Source organism: Lagenorhynchus albirostris, chromosome 11, assembly GCF_949774975.1.
Source record: "Lagenorhynchus albirostris chromosome 11, mLagAlb1.1, whole genome shotgun sequence".
In the NCBI taxonomy this organism is placed as follows: Eukaryota; Metazoa; Chordata; class Mammalia; order Artiodactyla; family Delphinidae; genus Lagenorhynchus; species Lagenorhynchus albirostris.
In genome coordinates this window covers 37,651,051-37,672,803 of record NC_083105.1, presented here as the reverse complement: position 1 = coordinate 37,672,803, position 21,753 = coordinate 37,651,051, and the positions used below count along the sequence as shown (strand labels likewise).

The window sequence follows — 21,753 nt, the reverse complement described above, 5'->3', positions numbered from 1 at the left end:
AGCTGAATTTGTTGTAACTTGTTTCAGTTCAATTAATTTTGTATTATTGTAATACAAAGTAATTCTCTGGTTGAATAATTTATCTTTAGGGCTTATTTACTTACTGAGGCACACAACAAGTACCTACTTACTGATACAACTGGGAGAAATAAGTATGTGGCTCGATAAGAACCAAGAATGAAATATAAGTCAAAATAATCTGACAATTGAATCTACTTCTTAAAAGTGTAGCACAGAGAATAAATCTTCCCTACATAATATAACAGTAAATTTACATAGACTTCACACCATTATTAATTATAAAATGTATCTTATTCCAATAAACGTCAAGAGGGTAAACAGAACATGATCTCCTCAAATTTCAACCAGACAATGAGCTATAATCTCATCATTCAGAAATCTCTATCTGTTGATCAATTCCATGAAAATTAAAATTACATATTTGAGAAACTGTTTGAAATTCTGGTCAGCAAATATGAAGGAAATATGGTGCCACTTCAAATTTTTTAAATTCTGTAAGCTGAAAAGGTATATATTAATTAACATAATTATCCTAAACAGAAATATATTACAAATCCCAATCAGCTGCTTCAGACACTGATTACCTAAGTAAACACAGTTAGCTCCATAAAATTAAGAGTTTCAGATCCGACATTAACAAGGTTGACTTGATTTTGAAAGCACCGCATGCTGCGATTTTGTATGTGTGTAAGTGCAAGTGTGTGTGTTTGTGTATCCTGTTATGGCACATTTTCACATGTAGTGCATATAAAAGTCCATTATACATTTAAGTAGTGTTTTATTTAGGTTCTCAGAATACATGCTAGGTTGCTTGAAATTATTTGATTACATAAAACCAAAGTTCATTCATGTTGAAACCTTTTTTTCCCCTGCAAGCTACTTGAAATGGAGGGCAGAGTCTCAGGAAAGAAATTTAATTTATTTGTGAATTTGAGTAGGGGTTTAAATAATTTCACTCCTCGTTTTATTTTGAATTTAATCACTTTCAAAACCGTTGAAAAGGTATAAACACACACATGCACGCACAAATGTGATGGAGCAATACAGTTACTCATGCTGTTATTAAAAACTAGAGGGGCTTGTATTACTTTCCAGTAAACAATTTCACTTTCGCAAGACACTGTGGTTTGTTCTTCCCAGTCCCTTCCTGACTGTAAATTGGGGACTTACTGGAGGAACACTGGTAATTTTTCGGGTTTATATGGATGTCATTTAGACTAGATGGCTTTAGTGCTTCATCTAATTTTGAGCCCTCTTTAACTCAGATTTGAAGGTTATAGTTTCTATGCTTCTGAGATTATTCATATCTTCTCATACTCTTGTGAGTATTGGGAAGTTGACAGTAATTTTAGAAAGTACACAGAATATGAGTCAGTCACTCAAAAGTATGCAACAAACACATGGGAAAGTTGGGGCTTAAAGTCTTGTCTTCTGATTCCTAATTCAATATTCTTTCCACTTCAAATCTTCCCACGTCTTTACTATGTTTGTACTATCTTCTCCTGACATTTAACCTCCTAAGCTTTCTTTTAGCAACTGTACTAAAGGAATGATTTTGAGGTCTTAAAATGTTTAAATTCCAGGAGCATGTGCAAGACAAGAAATTGAATTTTCCAATTAAGGTAATTATATCAGTTTCTTAAAGTCCATAAATATTGATGCATTATGAATCTATTATTTTTCAATATTTCATTCAAAAAGGGATGGGGGAATGAAGTTCATTATTTCAATTTCCTCATGAAACTTAAAATCATTAGGCCAATAATTCATGATAACATGAAAATAATGCTTTAAAAATCCAATGTCAGAATATCGATTGTTTTTAAAAAGTAAGATCTTACAACTTGCATTTGGCCAGCATAGTTGAATAGTATTCTAATCACAGCTTACCTTGCATTTGCAAGAACACTTCCTAGAATTTAATATCATAAATTATCCTTACTTAAGTAAAGATTTCATTGTTAAATAATTAGTAATAGTAACTATAACTTAAAATTAGAGTAGGAAAAATATAACAAATATAAACCATATTAATGAACAAAGCACATGACCTTTGTTGGTATATAAAATATCCATATTGCCAATTAGTGACACTCTCCACAATTCCTGAATAATTGCATCTTATTGGAGCCATTTTACGTGTCCCCTCAAAATGTTTTGCTTTAAATGTAAAAGCAAAACCTCTCTCGATCTAAAGTGTTTTGTAGCTCACCATGTTACCAATGCAGACATTTACACGAAGGTAATATTTTATAATGTTATGCATAATTTGTTTTACTTTGAAGCCCAGTTGGTTTTAGAAATAAATAACAAATTCTAAGTTTAGTTCAAAAAGCAGGATTTGAAATTTGAAACAGTAATCTTAGTACTATACCTTTTCAAAGCTTTAAAAATTAACTAGTAGTATAGGAAACAAAAGAACACACAAAACCAAAGGGTTCAGCCGAAACCAAGGATTACTTTGGAATCTAAGTGTAAAAGTTCTTCTGGGGAAGATCCAGCATTTAACCTTCTTCATGTACGTGTAGTTCTAATCAACAAATAAACTTATCTCTTGAATATAATGCCAGTGGAAAACCACAAAGCACTAGGAAAAACATACAGGCAGTCTCAGCCTTGCAGCACAGTCAAAGGTACTCAAGTGGCCTGCAGCTATTACTTAAGCCTCACTGAATGTCACACTAACTCCTAGAGAGTGACTTGAGAAACAGGGGAAATGTCATCTGGATTGCCTTTTGATATATGTGTAATAGAACCGAAGAAATTGAAGTGCCTGAAAGGACAACATGATTAATCTGAATGTGAACAACATTTCTCTGAACCAATGATTCCTTTTATGGTAAGGAAATGAATACACTTCACAACTTTCATTTTAGGTCAGAGGCAGTGCAGCTTGTGTTACAACTGAAAAGAGAAATACTAAAGATAAAAGAAAAAGAGGATGGTGCTGAAAATAAACATGTTCAGCAGCCATTGTGATTCAACTTACCCTGACGTGCTTTTCATGAGATGAAGAAGGACGGATGGAAAAGAAAAGCACACAAATGTTAATGGATACATTTCAATCCAAAGAAAGCCGTGGAATAAAACAAGAGCATCATTTCAGATGTGTGGAAGCTCAGATACGAGAAAGACATGGTATTTTTTTTTTTCACCATGACACACATACTCACTGCGTCCAAAAGCATAATCAGGCTGAGGGCAGTTCTAATAGTTGACCAGTAAGTCTGTCTCTTGAAAATGAGCCACTCTGAAACATGCATGACCACATTTTCCCAGCCTCTAGTAAACCCCTGGAGGAAGTCAGGCAGCTTGTTAAAGAATGTTTTTTGCCTCAGGCTATTGTTTACAAATAGAAGCAGTAACTTACTAAGTGGTGCTCAGATTCTCATACAGATTTATAAGCTTACTGTTAGAGCTTAAGAAAAATACAGCAGACTTTTGGAAAGGCAGCAACTTGAAGAAAGCACTGGTTTGAGGGTCAGAGTGTCTGGATTCCAGTTCACATACATGGTTTCGTCAAAATCACTAGTAGGTTCTGATGTTCAATCTCCTGAACTTAATTTGAGGCAAGAAGAAATTTGTACATTCCAGATCCATAATTTTATAATTCTAACAAGTGCTGTAACAATAATAATTATGTGCCAGTAATCAGATCATGAGAAAGTATAAAAAAATTCTATCACTCTTCTTCCCCTGCCACATGGAATTCTTCCTCCTCTATTTGAACTGCCAAAATAAATGTTGAGCTGTGCTAACTGGGTGTCTTTCAGTAGAAGCATTTATTTATCTGGACAGATGTTCATAAATGTTGCTCTGAGGGAGAAAATGAACTAGATTGGTTCACCAATGCTACGAAAAATCATCACAAAAACGTAGATTTAAATGTAGTGGTTGAAGTAGCCCACTTGTTCCCTGGATAGAATAGAGGCACTGGGAAAATATGGAATTTAAATAATCCAACAAAAGGCCATGAGAATATTATTTAAAATTTTCTGTACAAGCATAATAGATTAATTCTTAGAAAAATAAAACTTACTATAGCTCATAAAATAGAGTCAATATAACAAAATATGAAGCAGAGATTCCTATCTAAGAAATGAGGCAAGTTAGAGAGCTCCCTTTTTTATTGCACAATCATTATAAAGAAAAGCTGGACGTGCGATGCCACACCCTGCACATGCCTCCTCCAAACACATTCATTCAGAGAAACTGTGTATTCTTTCATTAAATGTGCATTTTAGAGAAATACATGTTCTTTGACCTTAGCTGCGGAACAGCTGTGGCAAGCTCTTTAAATTTTCACATAAACGAAAACAAAATTGTCCATACAAATTGGCATCACAATGGCCTAAGAAATTTAAGGCATATTTCTTACATCATATACGCAACATAAAGAAAATTAAGACCCAAAAGAGATACATTCCAGGCGGTTAAAGTGGTTTTCCTGTCAACATACCTGTGAACACTTTGATGAGTTCTGAGAAAAGGGCAATTTCTGTGCTCTTCATGGAAATTGCCAAAGTATTTGGGGCCAGTTATTACCATGGACAAAATAATCTTCCTCAGTCTACTAGCTACCTAGGAATTGCTCTCCAATAAAACAAGTTGAACAAATCTGCACACAGTGGAATATTAATATTTCTCACATATTTATCATTTTTAAAGTAGGAAACTTGTACCTATAGAAATACCCTGAATATAAAACATAAGAGAAATGATGAAAATAAACAGGAAACACAAATATAAAGGCATCACTCAAGAAGTATTGCTTAAAGTTCTAATATATATATCAATGTATATAAGTTATCTGACTTTTCATAGTTTTTATGAACTTTCTTCTCCTCTATAGTCAATTAGTTTAAGAGCAATACTGAGCAGCTATTTCACTTTAGTAAGTATTTCAGCTCACGACCTTCAAAAAAATATGTTCTGCAAAGAATCGTAAATGACTCTAAGAGAGTTTGTGATAATATATTATAAATTCATATCAGAGGTAATATATATTTGCATAATTTTTTTGGTCTGGATAAACTGATTTTTCTTCTTATAAAAATTGATATTCTTTTCTACATGCAGTTATTTACAGGAACATATAGCCTCTTATTCTTTTTCTTTCTACTCCAGATTGTCAAGGTTATGAGACTAGCAAGAGAGATTCTGGTCAAGAATTAACATTTTTCAGTTAAAGACCACTGTAAGTAATAGGCAAATAACAATTTTTCATTTACCTAGAACAATTTTTCATTGACCTAGAAAACAGGTTTTAAGGTACCCACTAATGAATAAGATCAATCCAGTTACTGGCACAATATTTTCCTTGGGAACATCAGCATACATCCAGACACAAACAAGAAGACATTATCAACCAACGTATATCTTATATTCCAAAACAGGATTCTTAAATGTTTAAGTTTCCTCACTTTAATCTTCTAGATCTCTTACTGAATGAATGGGCCTTCGGTTTATAAACTAGCTAACTTTGAATGTACAACTCCATATTAGAAATAATTTACTAAATGAACTCCATATGTGGAATATAGTTGCCTCTTGCTTCTTAAGGTTCAAGTTGGTGACTCAGAAATTTTAAAAATCAATTATTAACACCAGATTGGGAGGTGAACAGGTAGTAACTGAAGTGGAAAAGTGGAATGAAGAAAGGATTTCTTTCAATAGGTGAAACTTGATAATGTTTTAATGCCGATGGCCACAACACCGAAGAGAGCAGAATTTGAACGTATAAGTACAAGTGGGAAACTTGCACAACGTGACAGACAAAATGGGAAAGGATGCTCTTAAGTAAGAAGAGATTAACCTAGTTTCTGTAATAAAGCAGGATGGGGGCAAGTGTTAGTGTGGATTTGGCAGCAAATAATTCAGAGGACTCAGATTGGTCTCTTTTTTTCTCTCCCTCTGAAGTAGAATGTGAACGCACCTGCAGAAGATGTGGGTTTGAGGACAGTGGAGGTCTCCAACAGAAGTTGCAGAGAGTAGAAAGAAGATTGGTGAGAGAAAAGTACTGGGATTACCTGGCAGTGTTGAATTCCCAAATGAAGCTGGTCCAAATTTCCCTGCATTAATTTTCTCCTGCAGCACAGAGGTGCCCTAATGTAGCCATGGAGAAAGAATATTCATTGGTGGCTGTAGTTACGATGTGGATGTCACCAAATGAAAGAGGAGTGATGGGCTTTAGGAATTTTTGAGTGTGGTGAAATTATGGACATAGAATTTAAGCTAAATAGGGAGAGAGAAGAGGACCAAATGGGGCTGATGCACTGGGAAAGGATAGAAGTTTTTAAAAAGACGATAGTAGAAGTTGATAAAGGGAGCTGAAGGGAGGAGTTAGGAAGGAATGATATGCTTGAATTAGTAATTTTCGAACAGGAATGATTTGGGGATGATGACAAGATTCAGAATACAGCATGAGAGGTGTCTGACTTGGAGTAGAGAATGACATTGGAAGTAATGAAGCTGTGAACTTAAAGGTTAAGTTGTGAATGGTTGTTCTATGTGGATACAAGAGCACCCGGGGTGATGGCAGAAATTGCTTTACATATAAAGACAGATGATGGGATACAGATAAAAATAAATAGCGAAGCACATTTCTAGTGATCCTTACAAATGAAAGAAAATGCTTCAGAAGTTTTAAGTATGGTTCATCATCATACTTCTTCAGAAATAATTTTTCTTTAAAGTTAATATTGATTCAAAATAGCTAAAATATTTGAGACTCTTTAAAAGAGGTTTAAAAATCTTTATTCTTCCAAGAATTTTTGTTATTCACTTGCCTAGCAATCATACCACAGTCAAGCCCCAAATTAAAATATTAAGTATACAAAATCTGAAATAAAGACATTTAATTGTATGTTCATATATATATGCATAAAATATAACATATATACACATACATATTTTTGAATGAAAAGTCTTTTGTTATAGAACTATGTTTTATAAAATCCTAGCAATAGGACGTAATCAGTGGCCTTCTTAGAAATGTGGAAACAAGGTAGAGAAGCTTGCTTCCTGAAAGGGTAATTTTAAATAACTATGGGAAAAAAGCACATCTTCAAAGTCCTTATAAAAATTACCATACAGAGCTAATATAAGAGCCTAAATTTGTGGAAATAAAGAGAATACTCTCCCAATTAAGATGTCAGTCAGCATTATATTTAAATTTACCTTAATTAGTCACTTTTTTTCTTTTAATAAAGGAACTTAATTATCCTTGCTATTAGGCACTAACTTTGAACGTTTTACTGGGATGAATAACATTAGATTGAGTCAAGCACACATTTAAATTTCTTACATAGCTTATTTATTAGTGATCATTACTATTTTTTTAACATCTTTATTGGAGTATAATTGCTTTACAATGTTGTGTTAGTTTCTGCTGTATAACAAAGTGAATCAGCTATATGCATATATATATCCCCACATCCCCTCTTGCGTCTCCCTCCCACCCTCCCTATCCCACCCCTCTAGGTGGTCACAAAGCACGGAGCTGATCTCCCTGTTCTGTGCGGCTGCTTCCCACTAGCTATCTATTTTACATTTGGTAGTGTATATATGTCAATGTTACTCTCTCACTTCGTCCCAGCTTATCCTTCCCCCTCCCCATGTCCTCAAGTCCATTCTTTATGTCTGCTTCTTTATTCCTGCCCTGCCCCTAGGTTCATCAGAACCATTTTTATTTTCTTTTAGATTCCATATATATGTGTTAGTATACGGTATTTGTTTTTCTCTTTCTGACTTACTTCACTCTGTATGACAGACTCTAGGTCCATCCACCTCACTACAAATAACTCAATTTCCTTTCTTTTTATGGCTGAGTAATATTCCATTGTATATATGTGCCACATCTTCTTTATCCATTCATCTGTCGATGGACACTTAGGTTGCTTCCATGTCCTGGCTATTATAAATAGTGCTGCAATGAACATTGTGGTACATGATTCTTTGAATTATGGTTTTCTCGGGTTATATGTCCAGCATTACTATTCTTATATCAAACTTTGGGATAATATGTGTGGCTAATTATATCAGAAAAAAATCAACTTTATAAAGCAACAACACCACTTTGAAATTACCTCCATTTCTCATTCTTAAAAAAAGGTGTTTAATTTGAATACATTTGTTGCTCATTTTGAAGGATGGGATGGGGTCAAATAAGAAACTAAATATTCTCTATGAAAAAAATTATGTTACTCTTTTCAGAGTATAAAGAGATAGATTTTTTTTGACTCCCCATGGAGACTATTTAAAATTAGATAGGGTACTCAAGGTCCAGCTGAAAGACTGGACTACATACTCTTTAAATTAGGGCTTATCCCGAATCCTAAATAATTCAGAGAAAACAGGGCTCAGGAAACCTGCACTTTTATATACCACAGTGCTTGGAAAGCTATGTTTCTTCATGTGTGGAGGAAATAGCAGTTTCTACCTCAAAATCTTTGTGAAAACTTAAAGAGAAAATACATGTAAAATGTGTAGAACAGTGCCTAGCGTACTGCAACTACTCAGTGTGATTATTAAATATTTATTACATATAAAGTAGATCATTATTACCATTACTACACAAAGGATGAGGATGAAGATGGAACAGGATATATGCACACAAGGAGACAGAAGAAGTTATAAACAAGAAATAGATATTAAGTATACTAAGAACATAACATGTAAGATGGGAAGTAGAGACAGATAAAGCTGGTGAGATAAACAGGAACCAGATAATATAGGGATTTAGGGGCTATATAAAAGCATTTGGAATTTATCCTAGGGATGCTAGGAAATGATTGAGGGATTTTAGGCAAGTTCAGAAATATGATTTAGATAGATCTCTTTAGCTGAAGTGTGAAGAATGGATTAGAAGAAGGCAAGGCTGGAAGTATAGACATTGTTTTAGTATGATGGCCTGAGAAAGAAAAGAAGAAAATCAACATGCTTGAGAGATTTTAAAGACCTAGTATCTGGATTAATAGTATAGGGAGGTGACAGTGATCATGTACGCAGGTGCCTAGAGGAAGGGTAAGGACAAAGCAGAACGAGGGGTAAAGGCAAAGCCCAGATTTCTGGTTTGGTCATCTGGGTGAAAGTCACTGCCCTAGTTCCTGTACCATATTCTTAGTTTTTCCGTCTTCTTCTTCCACCCAGCTTCTAGTCCTGTGCTCATTTATTCTGAACATATGTTTTGAGTACCTACACTATGCCAAGCATTGCAAATGTTTAAAAAAAGTGGAGATTCTCTGCATCTAGTTCTTTGAATTGTGTAGAGAATCACAGAATCCCAAGACAGGTGCAATTTAAAGAGCATGTAATCTAATCTCTCAGCTGAAATTTGAATCCCTCATTTAATCATTTTGCCACAGCCATATGCTTGGCAGGTCTATGTTGGACATAATCATGAGGAACAACTCTCTTTCTAAGCGGTCAATTCTTCTCAGATCTGTGATTGTTAACAATTCTTAGACGCAGCTCAAATTTATTTGTAACAATCTCTCACTTTTGGCCCAAGATCCTATCATGCAGTCGAAAGAATACACCTGATTGCTCTTTTTCTTAGCAGCATCTGGATCCTTGTTGTCTACACTCCACATGTTCCTAATTATTTCTAACACTGCTTGAAGACATAGTTTGGTGTCATCTTGTTATGCTGGTCAAGTTCCTCTGAATATATGTCTGAATACATCTACTTCAAGCCTATTTCCCAGAAATAACCGAATATCCAGCTATGATCTGGTCAGTGCATAGAGTTTTGGCCTTATCAATTGCTTTTTGGATATTGGAAATCAATATCTTTATCAGGCATTGCTAATTTGTCTTTTTTTGGTAGGAACATTTTTCTTAGGAGCTGCAGTTAAATGATATATATCCCCCTATACACAAGTAATCAATAGGTATGGTCATGAAGTTGGATGCAGATTTATGTAAATGACCCTATTAAACTTCATCTTGTTAGATTTGCATCTCTCTTTAAAGGTCTTCCTTAAACAAAATTATTTATCTAAAACTTAACTATGTCCTTTAGCTTCATGCTTTCACAAATCTCATATTCGTATTTAAACCAAATATGAAAAGGCTGAGTCCACCATCTTCTGTTTCACTCAGTCATCATCAATTCACTTATTCAGCCCCTGTGGTTACAACGGTCCCACCAGTTATATTTCCATGTTGTTAGTCTCATTTCAATCTTATGTTCATTCAGAAAGTAATTGAAATACCTTGCTAAACTCAATATGTGGTATTTCAACAGCATTTTTCCTCATCTACATGTCTGGAAAATGTTTGAAAAGTTTAAGGACACAGCTTATTCTTAAGGAACTCCATTTACTCCTGGTGATCAATAATCCCCTTTCTTATTGTTCAAAAATAACCTAATAGATGTTTCACATTTATTTTGGGAACTAACAGTGAGGTGACCAGTCTTTAGCTCAGAGAACATCCGTTAAATAAGAACATTAGGTGGCTTTAGGCTTATGACACTTTTCTCATTCTATTCAAAGACCAGAGACTTAGAGAAGGGATCATGGCCACTGAAATTCTTAAGTGCAATAATTTATTTTCATGACTGTGTCTCTATAAGCTCTTTGAAGAGTGGAACTGTATAATTCAAATATCAGTAGTTTCTAACACAGTTCTTGGGACATAATAGGCACTAAGTGAATGAGTGAAAAGTTATCATTTGCATGTTCCATTAATCCAGGATTTACTTCAATCAAGACAAACAATATGGATTTTAGTTTTTAGAAAAGGAGGTCATTCTTCTGGTACATGTAACTATCTTGAGTTTTCACTTACTATTATTAATTCTTATTTTATTCTTTTCATTTTCATGGACAGCAAATATGGAGACTATACAGGGCTTCTGGTTCTACGTACTCTGTAATCTATTAACATTGCACTGTAGGTTCATAAGAGCAGCCCTATTTCCTCCATGTTTTCTTCCTTCCTCCATGTGTGTGTATATGTATATATATATATATATATATATATATATATATATATATAAGAGCACATTGGTTTTCCTCAGATTCATTTTTCCTAACAAATTTCAATGGATTTTGGCCTTTAGCCTTTGGCTATTAGTATTTTTTAGGTTCAAGAAATTCTTAGAATTGTCCATGGCTGGAGCTTGGCAGGGCTATCCATGATCAGATGGCAATGATAGCTCTAGCTCCTCAGCAGAGCGGACAAACTTCTGGGATTCCAAGTAGGAAACTGACACATTTTCCCAGATAAATATTGAGAACATTGGGTTCAGGTTCTGAAATATTCTACTTTTATTAGAGCTTTTTGAGTTGGTTGCCCAAGAGTGTTCCCCTGTAACCATGTCTGTGCTAAATGAACTCCTGACTATAACTAATTGATCCAAGTACAAATATCTCTTCTACATTAGGCCAATCAGATTCTTTCACCTAAGAACTTAAAAATGTGAAATAGAAAAGATGAGTTCTTGACAACACTCTAGAGAAGTATTTCATAATCTGTCATAGTTGAAATTTTAGAGTTGTCCTGGCACTGTTGCTTCTGCAATCTCTGAGATACTCTAATATCCTACCAGTGAATTCCCCTTTTTGTTTTATTTAGCCAAATTTAGTGCCTATAACATTCTTACAAAATATATTTTTGTGGGGGAAGCAAAGACATTTACCTTCCATATATATGACCTTACTTACATGGGAAAATGTATTCAAAGCTTCTAACACATGTCTTACAAATTAACCTCTGGAATACGACTCATTTATAAGTTTAACTTGGCACATAGGCACTTAATAAATATTTATTGAATGAAAGAATGTTGTGGAGTTTCTGTGATACCTTTAATTATGAATCTTTTCAGTGACATTTATTTTGCTTAGAGATATGCAAACTCTGAAACTTACAAATGCCAAAGATTAAACGTGCCAAGTCTCAAAACACATTGATGTCTATGCACTGAAGAAGACCCTTAGGATTGCAATGGAAATAAATTAACTAAATCTATAGAGCTTCACTTTTATATCTTTGAAGTTCTAACATAAAGATTCATCGGTAGTGATTAACTGTGACTGTTATGCTCCAAGGACAAAACTACTTCTCTGGAGGATGCTGCCGATAGCTGAGTTGGAATGTTAATTTCATTTTAGTGATGTTGAAAAATTGATTTCAAATACGAACTCCATATTCACTTAGCAGTGATATCCATTCAGGAGAACATAGCAAATCTAACATATAATAATATATTACCTATATTATAACTAAAGATTGAAAATGATATATTAGTCAGTATATTAATATTCATATGGTATCTTTCAATTTAGTCTCAAGATACAGAAGATTTCAACATGCATATATGTTTTAATAAAAAATTACACAGTGTTAAAATGCAGGAGAAAAACATTAGCAGATAAAAAATGACACAGATATTTCAGGATTTGTATTTCTGGAGCTAAGTAACCATTCACTGGGTATTCTGTCGATTTTAATACATTCACTGCCTATCAAGGACTGTCGTGAGAGTTAGACAGGTGTATTATTACTGAAACAGACAACTTCATCTTTAATCTCATAAGTCTCTAAAAATAAGCTTCTTAGAATCAAAGTTAAGTCTAGAAATAAAAATCTTTTAAGTCAATACATGTAACACAGACTAGTCTAACAAGTCTTTAGATTGAAAGTATGAAATAGAAAAATGAAACATAAAAATCATTTGAATATAAACATACTTATGACATTTTTGAACCTCAAAGATAAAGGGAGAACTCAAACTTTCAGGAGAGAGAGAGAGAGAAAGAAAGGAAAAAGAAATCCTATATGTTATACATAAAAGAATGACAATCAATTGACATTAGACATAACTGGAAGCCAGAAGAGCACTATGTTTAAAGTTTTGAGGAAAAATTATTTTAAACCAATACTTTTACAATTTTCAATTAACTTTATGTATAAAATATATTTACAGATCTTAAGAAGTTTGTCATAAACCTTATCAACACATTTCCAGAGATGGTGATATGGGAAATTGGCAGCTAAATATGTTCCAGGAGAAAAAATAAGGTAAGAAATCTGAAGAGATATTAATACAAATATATTGATACTTCTAAAACTCTTTTTTAGGCAAAGATGCTAATGACATAAAATTTCATTTTCTTCCTTGTGAGTTCATAGTTATTGATTCTAGAGTAACATATTTATGGAACCATAATACTGTAGATGCTATTTTTAAGGAGAGATGGGGCTTATACTTTCACATCTTGGAAACCTATGACTACCCAGCTCTTTCTGTGTCAGGTAACTTTATCTAACTTGGGGGTTCAGTTTTAGGAACCTCCCTTTTTCCCATATACCTAAATCATGTTCTATCAGCTGTGTCAGTAATAAAGCTGACATTTTGATCTCTTATTGTCTGACTCCTTTGTCTATTACCAAATAAATTCTAAACTTTGGCAAAGAACAGAGTTTCTATTTACTGGGTATTAAAATACCCACACCTAGATTCTAAGTGAAGTTCGGGGAGTTAGGGAGTTAAAGAACATTCATAAATTGAGGTTCTTGGTGGGCCAGACCATGTACGTTTTTGACCTTGCAGTAGCTTCTATTATGCTGTGCAGTTATTTTTTGGAGTTGTGTGGTTGATTTTCATTGGCCATCCTGAGCAAGTAGCTTTAGGTCTTAGTGTAAAACATTTGCTGGAGAGCTAAGAAAGGGAAATAAGTTCTCGAAGATCAGGATGATAAGTGTGAAAGAGAAGAAGTGAAGTTCTCAGGTCTAGTCTTAGAAATAAGGAAGATATTCAGTTTGTGTTAAATCAGAAAAGATGCTTGCCATCCAATGAAATCAAACAAGGGATGATGGAAAAGATCTCAGAGAGTAGTGACACATTGAGAAAACTGTGGAGAATCATAAATTTAATACGGAGACACATATTGCAAATAATAAGTGACTCAATTCTTAAAGATTAGGAGAACTATACAACAAGACTGCAGAAAAACTGGTCCAATTTTAAAGGGGAAGGCTAGACAAATTAATATGAAGTACTCGAAGGATTACAAGATGAGTTTCAGTTTGATGCAATTATTGTAGGTATTGACTGTACTCTATATAAGCCTGGTGAAGAAATTTATGGAATTAAAGCTTTAAAGTAAAGTACAACAAAGATAAGATGTAGTAAAAATGAACCAGGTAGAACAACAATAGATTGACTTTAGACCCTAAGATTAGATGTTGTTCTGATGGAAGAATAGCACCTGAGTGATAATACACAACTCAGGAAGATAATACTCAACTCAAGAATTTTTAGAACAGTAGGTACTTTAACAGATCCAGTATTGTTGATTTCCTATTTATCATTATAGGACAGTAGCTAGAAATATAAGAAAAACAAATTTCTGCACCAGAAAGCAAAGTAGAAGTAGAACAAAGTAGGAACACAGACCAAGTAAAATACTTTAATCTACACGTGTTTAATTTGCTGGATGGTAAATGCACCTCAGATTAGACCTTTGTTTGGGACTGCTAACATTGTAATTTCTGAACTTTGCAAGAATTTGGAATGTCTTGAATGCTGCTTTCTGAAAGTATGTCCCCCATATGGTTTTTTAAAATGTGTCATAAGTAACTTATTTAAAGATTTCTTCCAATTAAATTTAAATTCACAGATTGTCAACTGTAGATACCTGATATCCTAGTAAAGTTAAAAAGAAGACTTTTTTCCAGCTCTGCTATTCCCAGAGGTAGACTAATGAATCTCTGATATGAACTTTGGTACAGTGATCATAGGTCTAAGTACTATGTCCTGGACACATCATTTGGCTTGGTCATTAGATAAAATGTAGAAAAACAACTGTTAAGAAACTATAGTCATTGCAACCATGCATGTACAGTCTATAGTGTTCAACATTTTGAAATAGTTTGCTCCATTTTTTTGTGTATTTTTTCAAAAAAAGTACTTGAATTTTTTTCTATCTTGAAAGTAGACAAGTACACATGAAATTTGAACACAGAAAAGAGTATGATTCCTTGAAGCACACTTAAAGAGGATATGGTGTCTTTTAAAAAAAGAATATTGGAATTGTTTAAATAAAATTGTAAATGCTTTAGAAAATTTGAGAACATGATCAATATTTAATCATAATTAATAATATATTTGATAGAAGTAAATTTTGAAACTATGTCATTTAAAAATAATTTACCTTTGCTTATCTTGTAAAACCCATTACATGAAGGCACTTCACTCTTTGGTAACCCAGAAACCCAGGCATGGTGCCATGGAAGTCCTGAATAAGTGTTAGCACTTCCTTATATGTCTTACAAATACAGGTTGCATATTTGTGCTCATAGGGCTTTGCTATGAGATGATCAACAATAAGAGAGATATTTCTGTCCTTTCATTGATTAACAATGCTAGCCTTGTTGGATCCATTTTAACCCAAATATTATTATTCTATAGGAAATAGTTGTGCTAAGGAATGTTAACCTTTGTTGTATTATAGTTTGTTTTTAATATTCTTCTTAATATTCAAGACTAGTATTCTATTTACTACATTTAAAAATTATATTTTGCCAAAACATATTGCAAAATGAAACAATAAAGTCAAGCATAGTAAGATCTCAAACCAAGTCCAGAACTAAAATCACTTTCTGACTATGAGAATACTTAGGATTCAAGAAATAATTCCATAAAATTAATATCAAATCAATCCAACAGTGTGTAAACTTAACAATTGCTAAACTTTAATTCTAAATTTATGATATTGTCAAGTCATTGTATAATTGGAATTTTTTAACTTTAGTAGCTGTTAAAATGGACACTTAACTTGGTCCATAAACAACAAATGAACTATGTGAGGCACTGCCTTATATGCAATATGAAAACTGGCCAGATTGCCATTATTTGTAAATATTTCATTGTGGGAAAAATAAGAATTAACTTTTAAGGGAAATAAACCATGTCCATTAGTCAGGCTAGGTTTTGATTATTCTTATTCATTTAGATTTAAAGCAATCTTAAATAAATACATTCAAAATCTTTAGACATCAAATAAATTTTAGAGTCAATCAAAGGAAAAAATTTTTTTTTCTCAGTAAATAACCATAAAATGTAACATTTATTGATAGGAACAGATTGTGATAATATTTAAATACACTTTGAGTAATCAGTAATGAAAGAGGAAATATTTATTAGTGTGGAATGTGACTGAGCATTTAATTGTCTTCAAGAAATAATGCTCCCACGGTCACTTCTTTTTTCTGAACAGTATTTCTACTAAATTTAGGTATATAACTAATTTTAGTAAGTAGAAAATTAATGACACAATTAGACTAGTGGGCTTTTCTACAACTTGTAACTACATATTTCTTCATTATTAGCAAACATCTGCAAAGCAAGTGAGAAGACAAAATATGAAATAAATTAATTAGCCTGACTAGTATAACCACGTGCACATTAGCATGACTAATATAACCATGTTACAATAATGATGCCTAAAGCAATGAACATTCTTTCATAGGAAAGAAGGTTAATATGAAAACTATAAACATAATGTAATATTTGAGAGGGAAGAAAAGAAGTAACCAACCAAATGATTCTGGAATATAGAGAAATTCTTTGGATTTTAAAGAACATGGTCTAAAGGTCCTATTTCATCAGTGAAAATGTTACTAAGCTTTTAAAAAATATGTTATATATGGACCCACTTGCTTTCTAACAGCTGCTGAGACTCCAAAATTGCCAGTTTTGCAAGTCATTTAAAGGTTCCATATTATACATGAATGAAAAAAATACACTATCAGTTTCCTGACAGATGCAAAACAATCTGCTGTGAGTCTAAAATAAGTTTATGTTCAGTCAGTCAGAGAAACATTCTCCTTTTAAATACTTCATTTTAAGAGGAGGGCCTTTAATTGTTGTGAGAGGAACACAAAGTTGGATACTCTCTCATTTTATCATACCAATTCAGTAGAATTTAACATCAAATGGAATATTACATTATTTGTAAGGCTACATTTAAATATTTTAAATATATTTGAGTTTTGAAATAAATGATCTCTAGAAAAAAACTTTACTTCTACTATGGGCCAAAGATTTTTATTTTAATAGTTAGCCCATTATAACCATGAAACTGGTGCACCAAATAGTTTTAGGGAAGACCAGGACACTACTGGCCTCTGTCTATTGCTTTGTTTCCAATTACTCTCTTTTCAATTCCCCACAAACAATGACACAAAGTAAGTAAAAGTTAGAAAAAAAAAAATCTCCAAACCTACTTTTTCTTCAGTCTTCTATCCTTCTCAGCTTGAGTTCCAAGTTTGCCTAACCCCAGGGACTCCTGAGCTGCAGCTTCAGTCTCCATAAAGCCTCCTGTGAAGAAGTAACTATTCATATTAGGTTGGATATATCGTGTCAATTCTGAAATTAAATTTTTAAAAGTTTATTTGAGCAATTGTTTAGTATTACATTTTTTTTTTTTGGCCTGCCTTTGTATTTCTAACACAATATGCATTCAATGGCATGGGTACATACATAAACATATGCTGAGACGATGAAAAAAATAAAAGGTACCTCTTGGTAGACCATTCAATTGCACCTAGTAGCAACATAATACATGTAGCCTGTACACTGACAAACACTTGAATATATAGTTTGAAAGCTATGAGGTCTACTTTTCCTTATGAAAAATGAAAAAACTGTGCAGTGTGTGAGGTTTTTTTCGATGTTTGAAACGTGTGAAATTTTTCATATATAATGAAATAAATGATAGCCCAATGAGCAGAAACTCAGATGTATGTCTTCAATTCCAAGTTGAGAGAATGGAGAAACATTTGCTGAGTTACCAAAACTTTCTGTATCTTGTTCTGGAACCCTCTTCTGCTCACCTGGATGACTCCTATATCCTTCAGTACCAACGTAACTTCCAGAACTCCCTATGTTCTGGCAGGCTTTGTTTTGTTTTGTAATTTCTATAATAATACCTGAAAAAATTCTAAATCTTTCTTCAAAAGATCCTGGTAAGACTTGTTTTTACCTAGTGGGTCACAAATTATTTGATGTAGTGTCAGTTTTATTGGCTTTGGGATATATCCTATATATATATATATAAAACCTTGGAATAAAAGAAGGAAGAAAGGAAAGTGTGTTGGGCATCAAACAATTTTACAAAGCATTATTTAGTATCTTTAAACATATCATTGTTCATAAATTATCTGTTGTAATTGAAAAATGAGAACTTAATCCTGGGCTCTGTTTTCTCTTTGCTATTTACTATGTGAAAAACATGAAGTCAAGGTAAATGAAAAATGCTCATTATTTTTAAGTCATTTTAATTGGAAGAGATTTAAATTTCCATTTAAGCTCAAGATTAAGTAGAAAGATTTAAGCTAATACTAATTCTTAAAAGTCTACACAAAAACATTCACCAATATATCAGTAAATAAGTACTATTAAGGATAATTTTGTTGTAATTATTTTTCATAATTCATTTAACAAATAATTTAAATACTCAGTATTATTAATTCTGGATCATTGATATAAATAAGTTAATCTCATAGCCTACTAACTCTGTTACTGAACTGGATAATAATAAGAAAGTCCTCTTTAATTGAAAACACATTGATTGCTGTCTAGATCTTATTCAGGGATTCAGAGTTTGAGGACTGAAATTTATTCAATTATGCACGTATGCAATTAATACTTAAAGAACTTTTTATTGTGAATGATTTTCGTTGTTGGTATCATTAGGAAAGTCATCCACTAGTTGACTAAAGTACTCTTGGGAAACTTGTTTTTGCTGTACGCGGGCCTCTCACTGTTGTGGCCTCTCCCGTCGCGGAGCACAGGCTCCGGACTCACAGGCTCAGCGGCCATGGCTCACGGGCCCAGCCGCTCCGCGGCATGTGGTATCCTCCCGGACCAGGGCACGAACCCGTGTCCCCTGCATCGGCAGGCGGACTCTCAACCACTGCGCCACCAGGGAAGCCCAGGAAACATTTTTAAATGTGGGAATTTCCATTATGCACAGTGAGTGAATATTTTCATTTTATTTCTCTCATTGGTATACTTGCCCTACTGTATGCCCATAAATTACTATTCACAATCTGCAATCAACAATAAAATTGTTCTCTTGAAACATAAATGGAAATGAATAATGATTCACTTAAAAGTTTAAAATTCTTAAAAAAAAAAAAAGTTAAAAATTCTTGATCAGTCCAGATGGGGACACAGAGATTGATGAGTAGACCCATTCTATAAACAATGAGACATTTTCAACCACTACACGGTTGAATGAACCAGGCTTTTTGCCCTTCTGAACAAAGAACATATAAATTATGATTTAAATTTTTTTCAAGAACACAACATTTTAATTAGAGAAAAGAACAGTTTTTTAAAAAATTAACACTCTGGAGGAGAAACAAAGAGAGCTCTAGAGGAATTTTGTGAGTCAAAACTAGACCCAGAAAAAGTAGATATTAGACTTTTCTTCTCATAAATAAAATTATAAAAATAAAAAGCATGAGGAGCTTGGAAATACTCTGAGCACTTCAAAATCTAATATCCTTTGAAGAGAATTTAATAAAGAATTGTCGACACATCCTGTTTGAAAATGCCAATAGAAAATGACACTTAAGGCCAAAGTAGGCAAAATTATTTTTAAGCAGCATATGTAGAACCGTACCCTTAAGCAGGAGCAAAAGTCTAATTATGTGCATTTTTTAAGCCCAAATAAAACATTTCTAGATGAGAAAAACATTCTTTCATAGAACTGATCCATCTGCCCCATAAATCCCAGGTTCGTCTTTCCAACCACCTGACCAGCTAACTGGTAGGATGACCTCAGTCAAACCAGCTTATGAACTCTTTTACTCTGTGGATGATTATCTAAATCTGGTGAGAGTCTGCTTCAATTTTTCCTAGGCATCAGTGGGATCCCATGGCTGTGTGGACTTTAGGAATATCTACTCATCTAGACCAATGTATTCATTAATCACATATTGCATTGAGTACTTGAAATGTGGCTGGTCCAAATTAAGTGCTCTGAGTATAAAATATGCAAAAGATTTTGAAAACTTAGTACCAAAAAAAAGGAAAATAAGATATCTAATTAATAATTTTATATTGATTACATGTTGAAATAATAATTTTTTCTATATTGGTTTAAATAAAATACATTATTAAAATTAATCGCCCGTCTCTTTTTACTTATCTTAATATGGCTACTAGAAAATTAAAAATTACATATGTAACTTATATTTGCGGCTTGCATTACATTCCTGTTCAGCAGTGCTATATAGTAGTGGTTCTATACTGGACACAGTAGCAGTTTCCAGAGGGAATGTAAATATTTGCATATGTTGATGGAGGAAGAGGACCACATTTTTAGATGTCACAATGACTGCAAAGTGCAACCGATATATATTAGGTAGGAGACAAGAAATCTAAACTTCCTTCAATGAGTAGAAAATTCTTTAGTTTGCCCATCTTGAAATGGCAAGAGAGTCCCCAGTGAGAAACACTGGCTGGTGGACGCTAAGGGTTACTTATTCTCCAGGAGACCCCTTAGGAATATGGAGAGAGCATCATTAACTCCATCCGTCTCATGGCATAAAGTGCTCAGGCATAGAAGGCTCGAGTCCCATGAGCCAGTGTACATTCAGATAATAAATTGCTTATCACCTTGTCAGTGGCCCCCTAGTGCTTGCATATGCAAAAGCCCAAGCCAAACTTCATGTCCTCAGTGAAGTTCTCTGGGCACTCTATCACTCAGGCACACTCTCTTTTGTGAGGTTGTCAAGGACTTGGAAGTGTTTGAGACAGAATAACTTTTAGGGTGTGAGGGGCCTAGTCAAATATTTTTCCAACCCCTTTCTATACAGACATTTTGAGTAACCCAAAATTAGTGGGATGACAATCTAGTGTGGTCCAATCTCATATGATACCATTCTAACAGCAGGAGTGAGTGATTCGATTGTTAGACCATCCTTCTGAACCAGGGTCAGGCCACTGGTCCAGAACAACCCCATAGGCAAGTCTCTGGGCTTCCTAAGGCATCTGGTCAACCCCAGATACGAGGTAGGGAGTTAGGGAGAAACAGGGACACAGGTGCACATGGTTTGGTTGGATTAGGCACCCTGCCCAGATGGCACTGCCTTCCTGGCTAGTTACAGGGTCTGAAAGGTAAAAAAAAAATTTGAATTCTTCTAGAGACTCGACCTACACAGGTCCAGGTCTTGGGTGAGGGTGTTCTGCCCGGATGGCATTGCCAGCCCCAACCTCTCCCAGGCACCAGAAGGAAGGTTTTAGAGAATTTCAAGAGAGGTGCTACAGACTGTGAGGTTACCTAAGACCCAGGCTGAGGAATTTGAGGAAGGACCTTCATATGCCCAGATCTTTGGATGGTACTCGTTGGAGATATCTGTTCGTTTGGATTGTGAAGGCAAATATCTCTATGATGCCTGGGCCTCAGACTCCAATCAGAATAATATATTTCATGTTGACCCTTGAGGTACAAGTCTGTAGGAATTTCTGGCCAAAACCCACATTGTAAAAGCTCTGTATCTCCATCTTTCCCGCAGAGTTCCCTGTTATCGTATTAAAAAGGGAACTCTAATTCCAGGGAGATTAAGACTATAATCTGCTGCTGATCAGTAGTTTCATCTTTCTTCTACTTGACCTCACTTCGGTATTAATCCATACCACTCATTTTGATTTTAAATGCACTTGAATTTATAAGTGATTACTTAATTGTTTCATGACTCTTAGTC

The 21,753-nt window shown here is 34.0% G+C and overlaps 1 protein-coding gene across 1 annotated transcript in view; it reads right to left on the bottom strand.

Annotated features, from left to right (window-relative positions):
- PPFIA2 (PTPRF interacting protein alpha 2) overlaps positions 1-21,753 on the bottom strand; it is a 474,509-nt gene that overhangs the window by 45,221 nt on the left and 407,535 nt on the right. Inside the window, exon 24 of the mRNA XM_060165096.1 lies at positions 17,263-17,356. Within this exon, the coding sequence (XP_060021079.1) occupies positions 17,263-17,356 (94 nt within the window). The remainder of the gene's footprint in view (positions 1-17,262; positions 17,357-21,753) is intronic.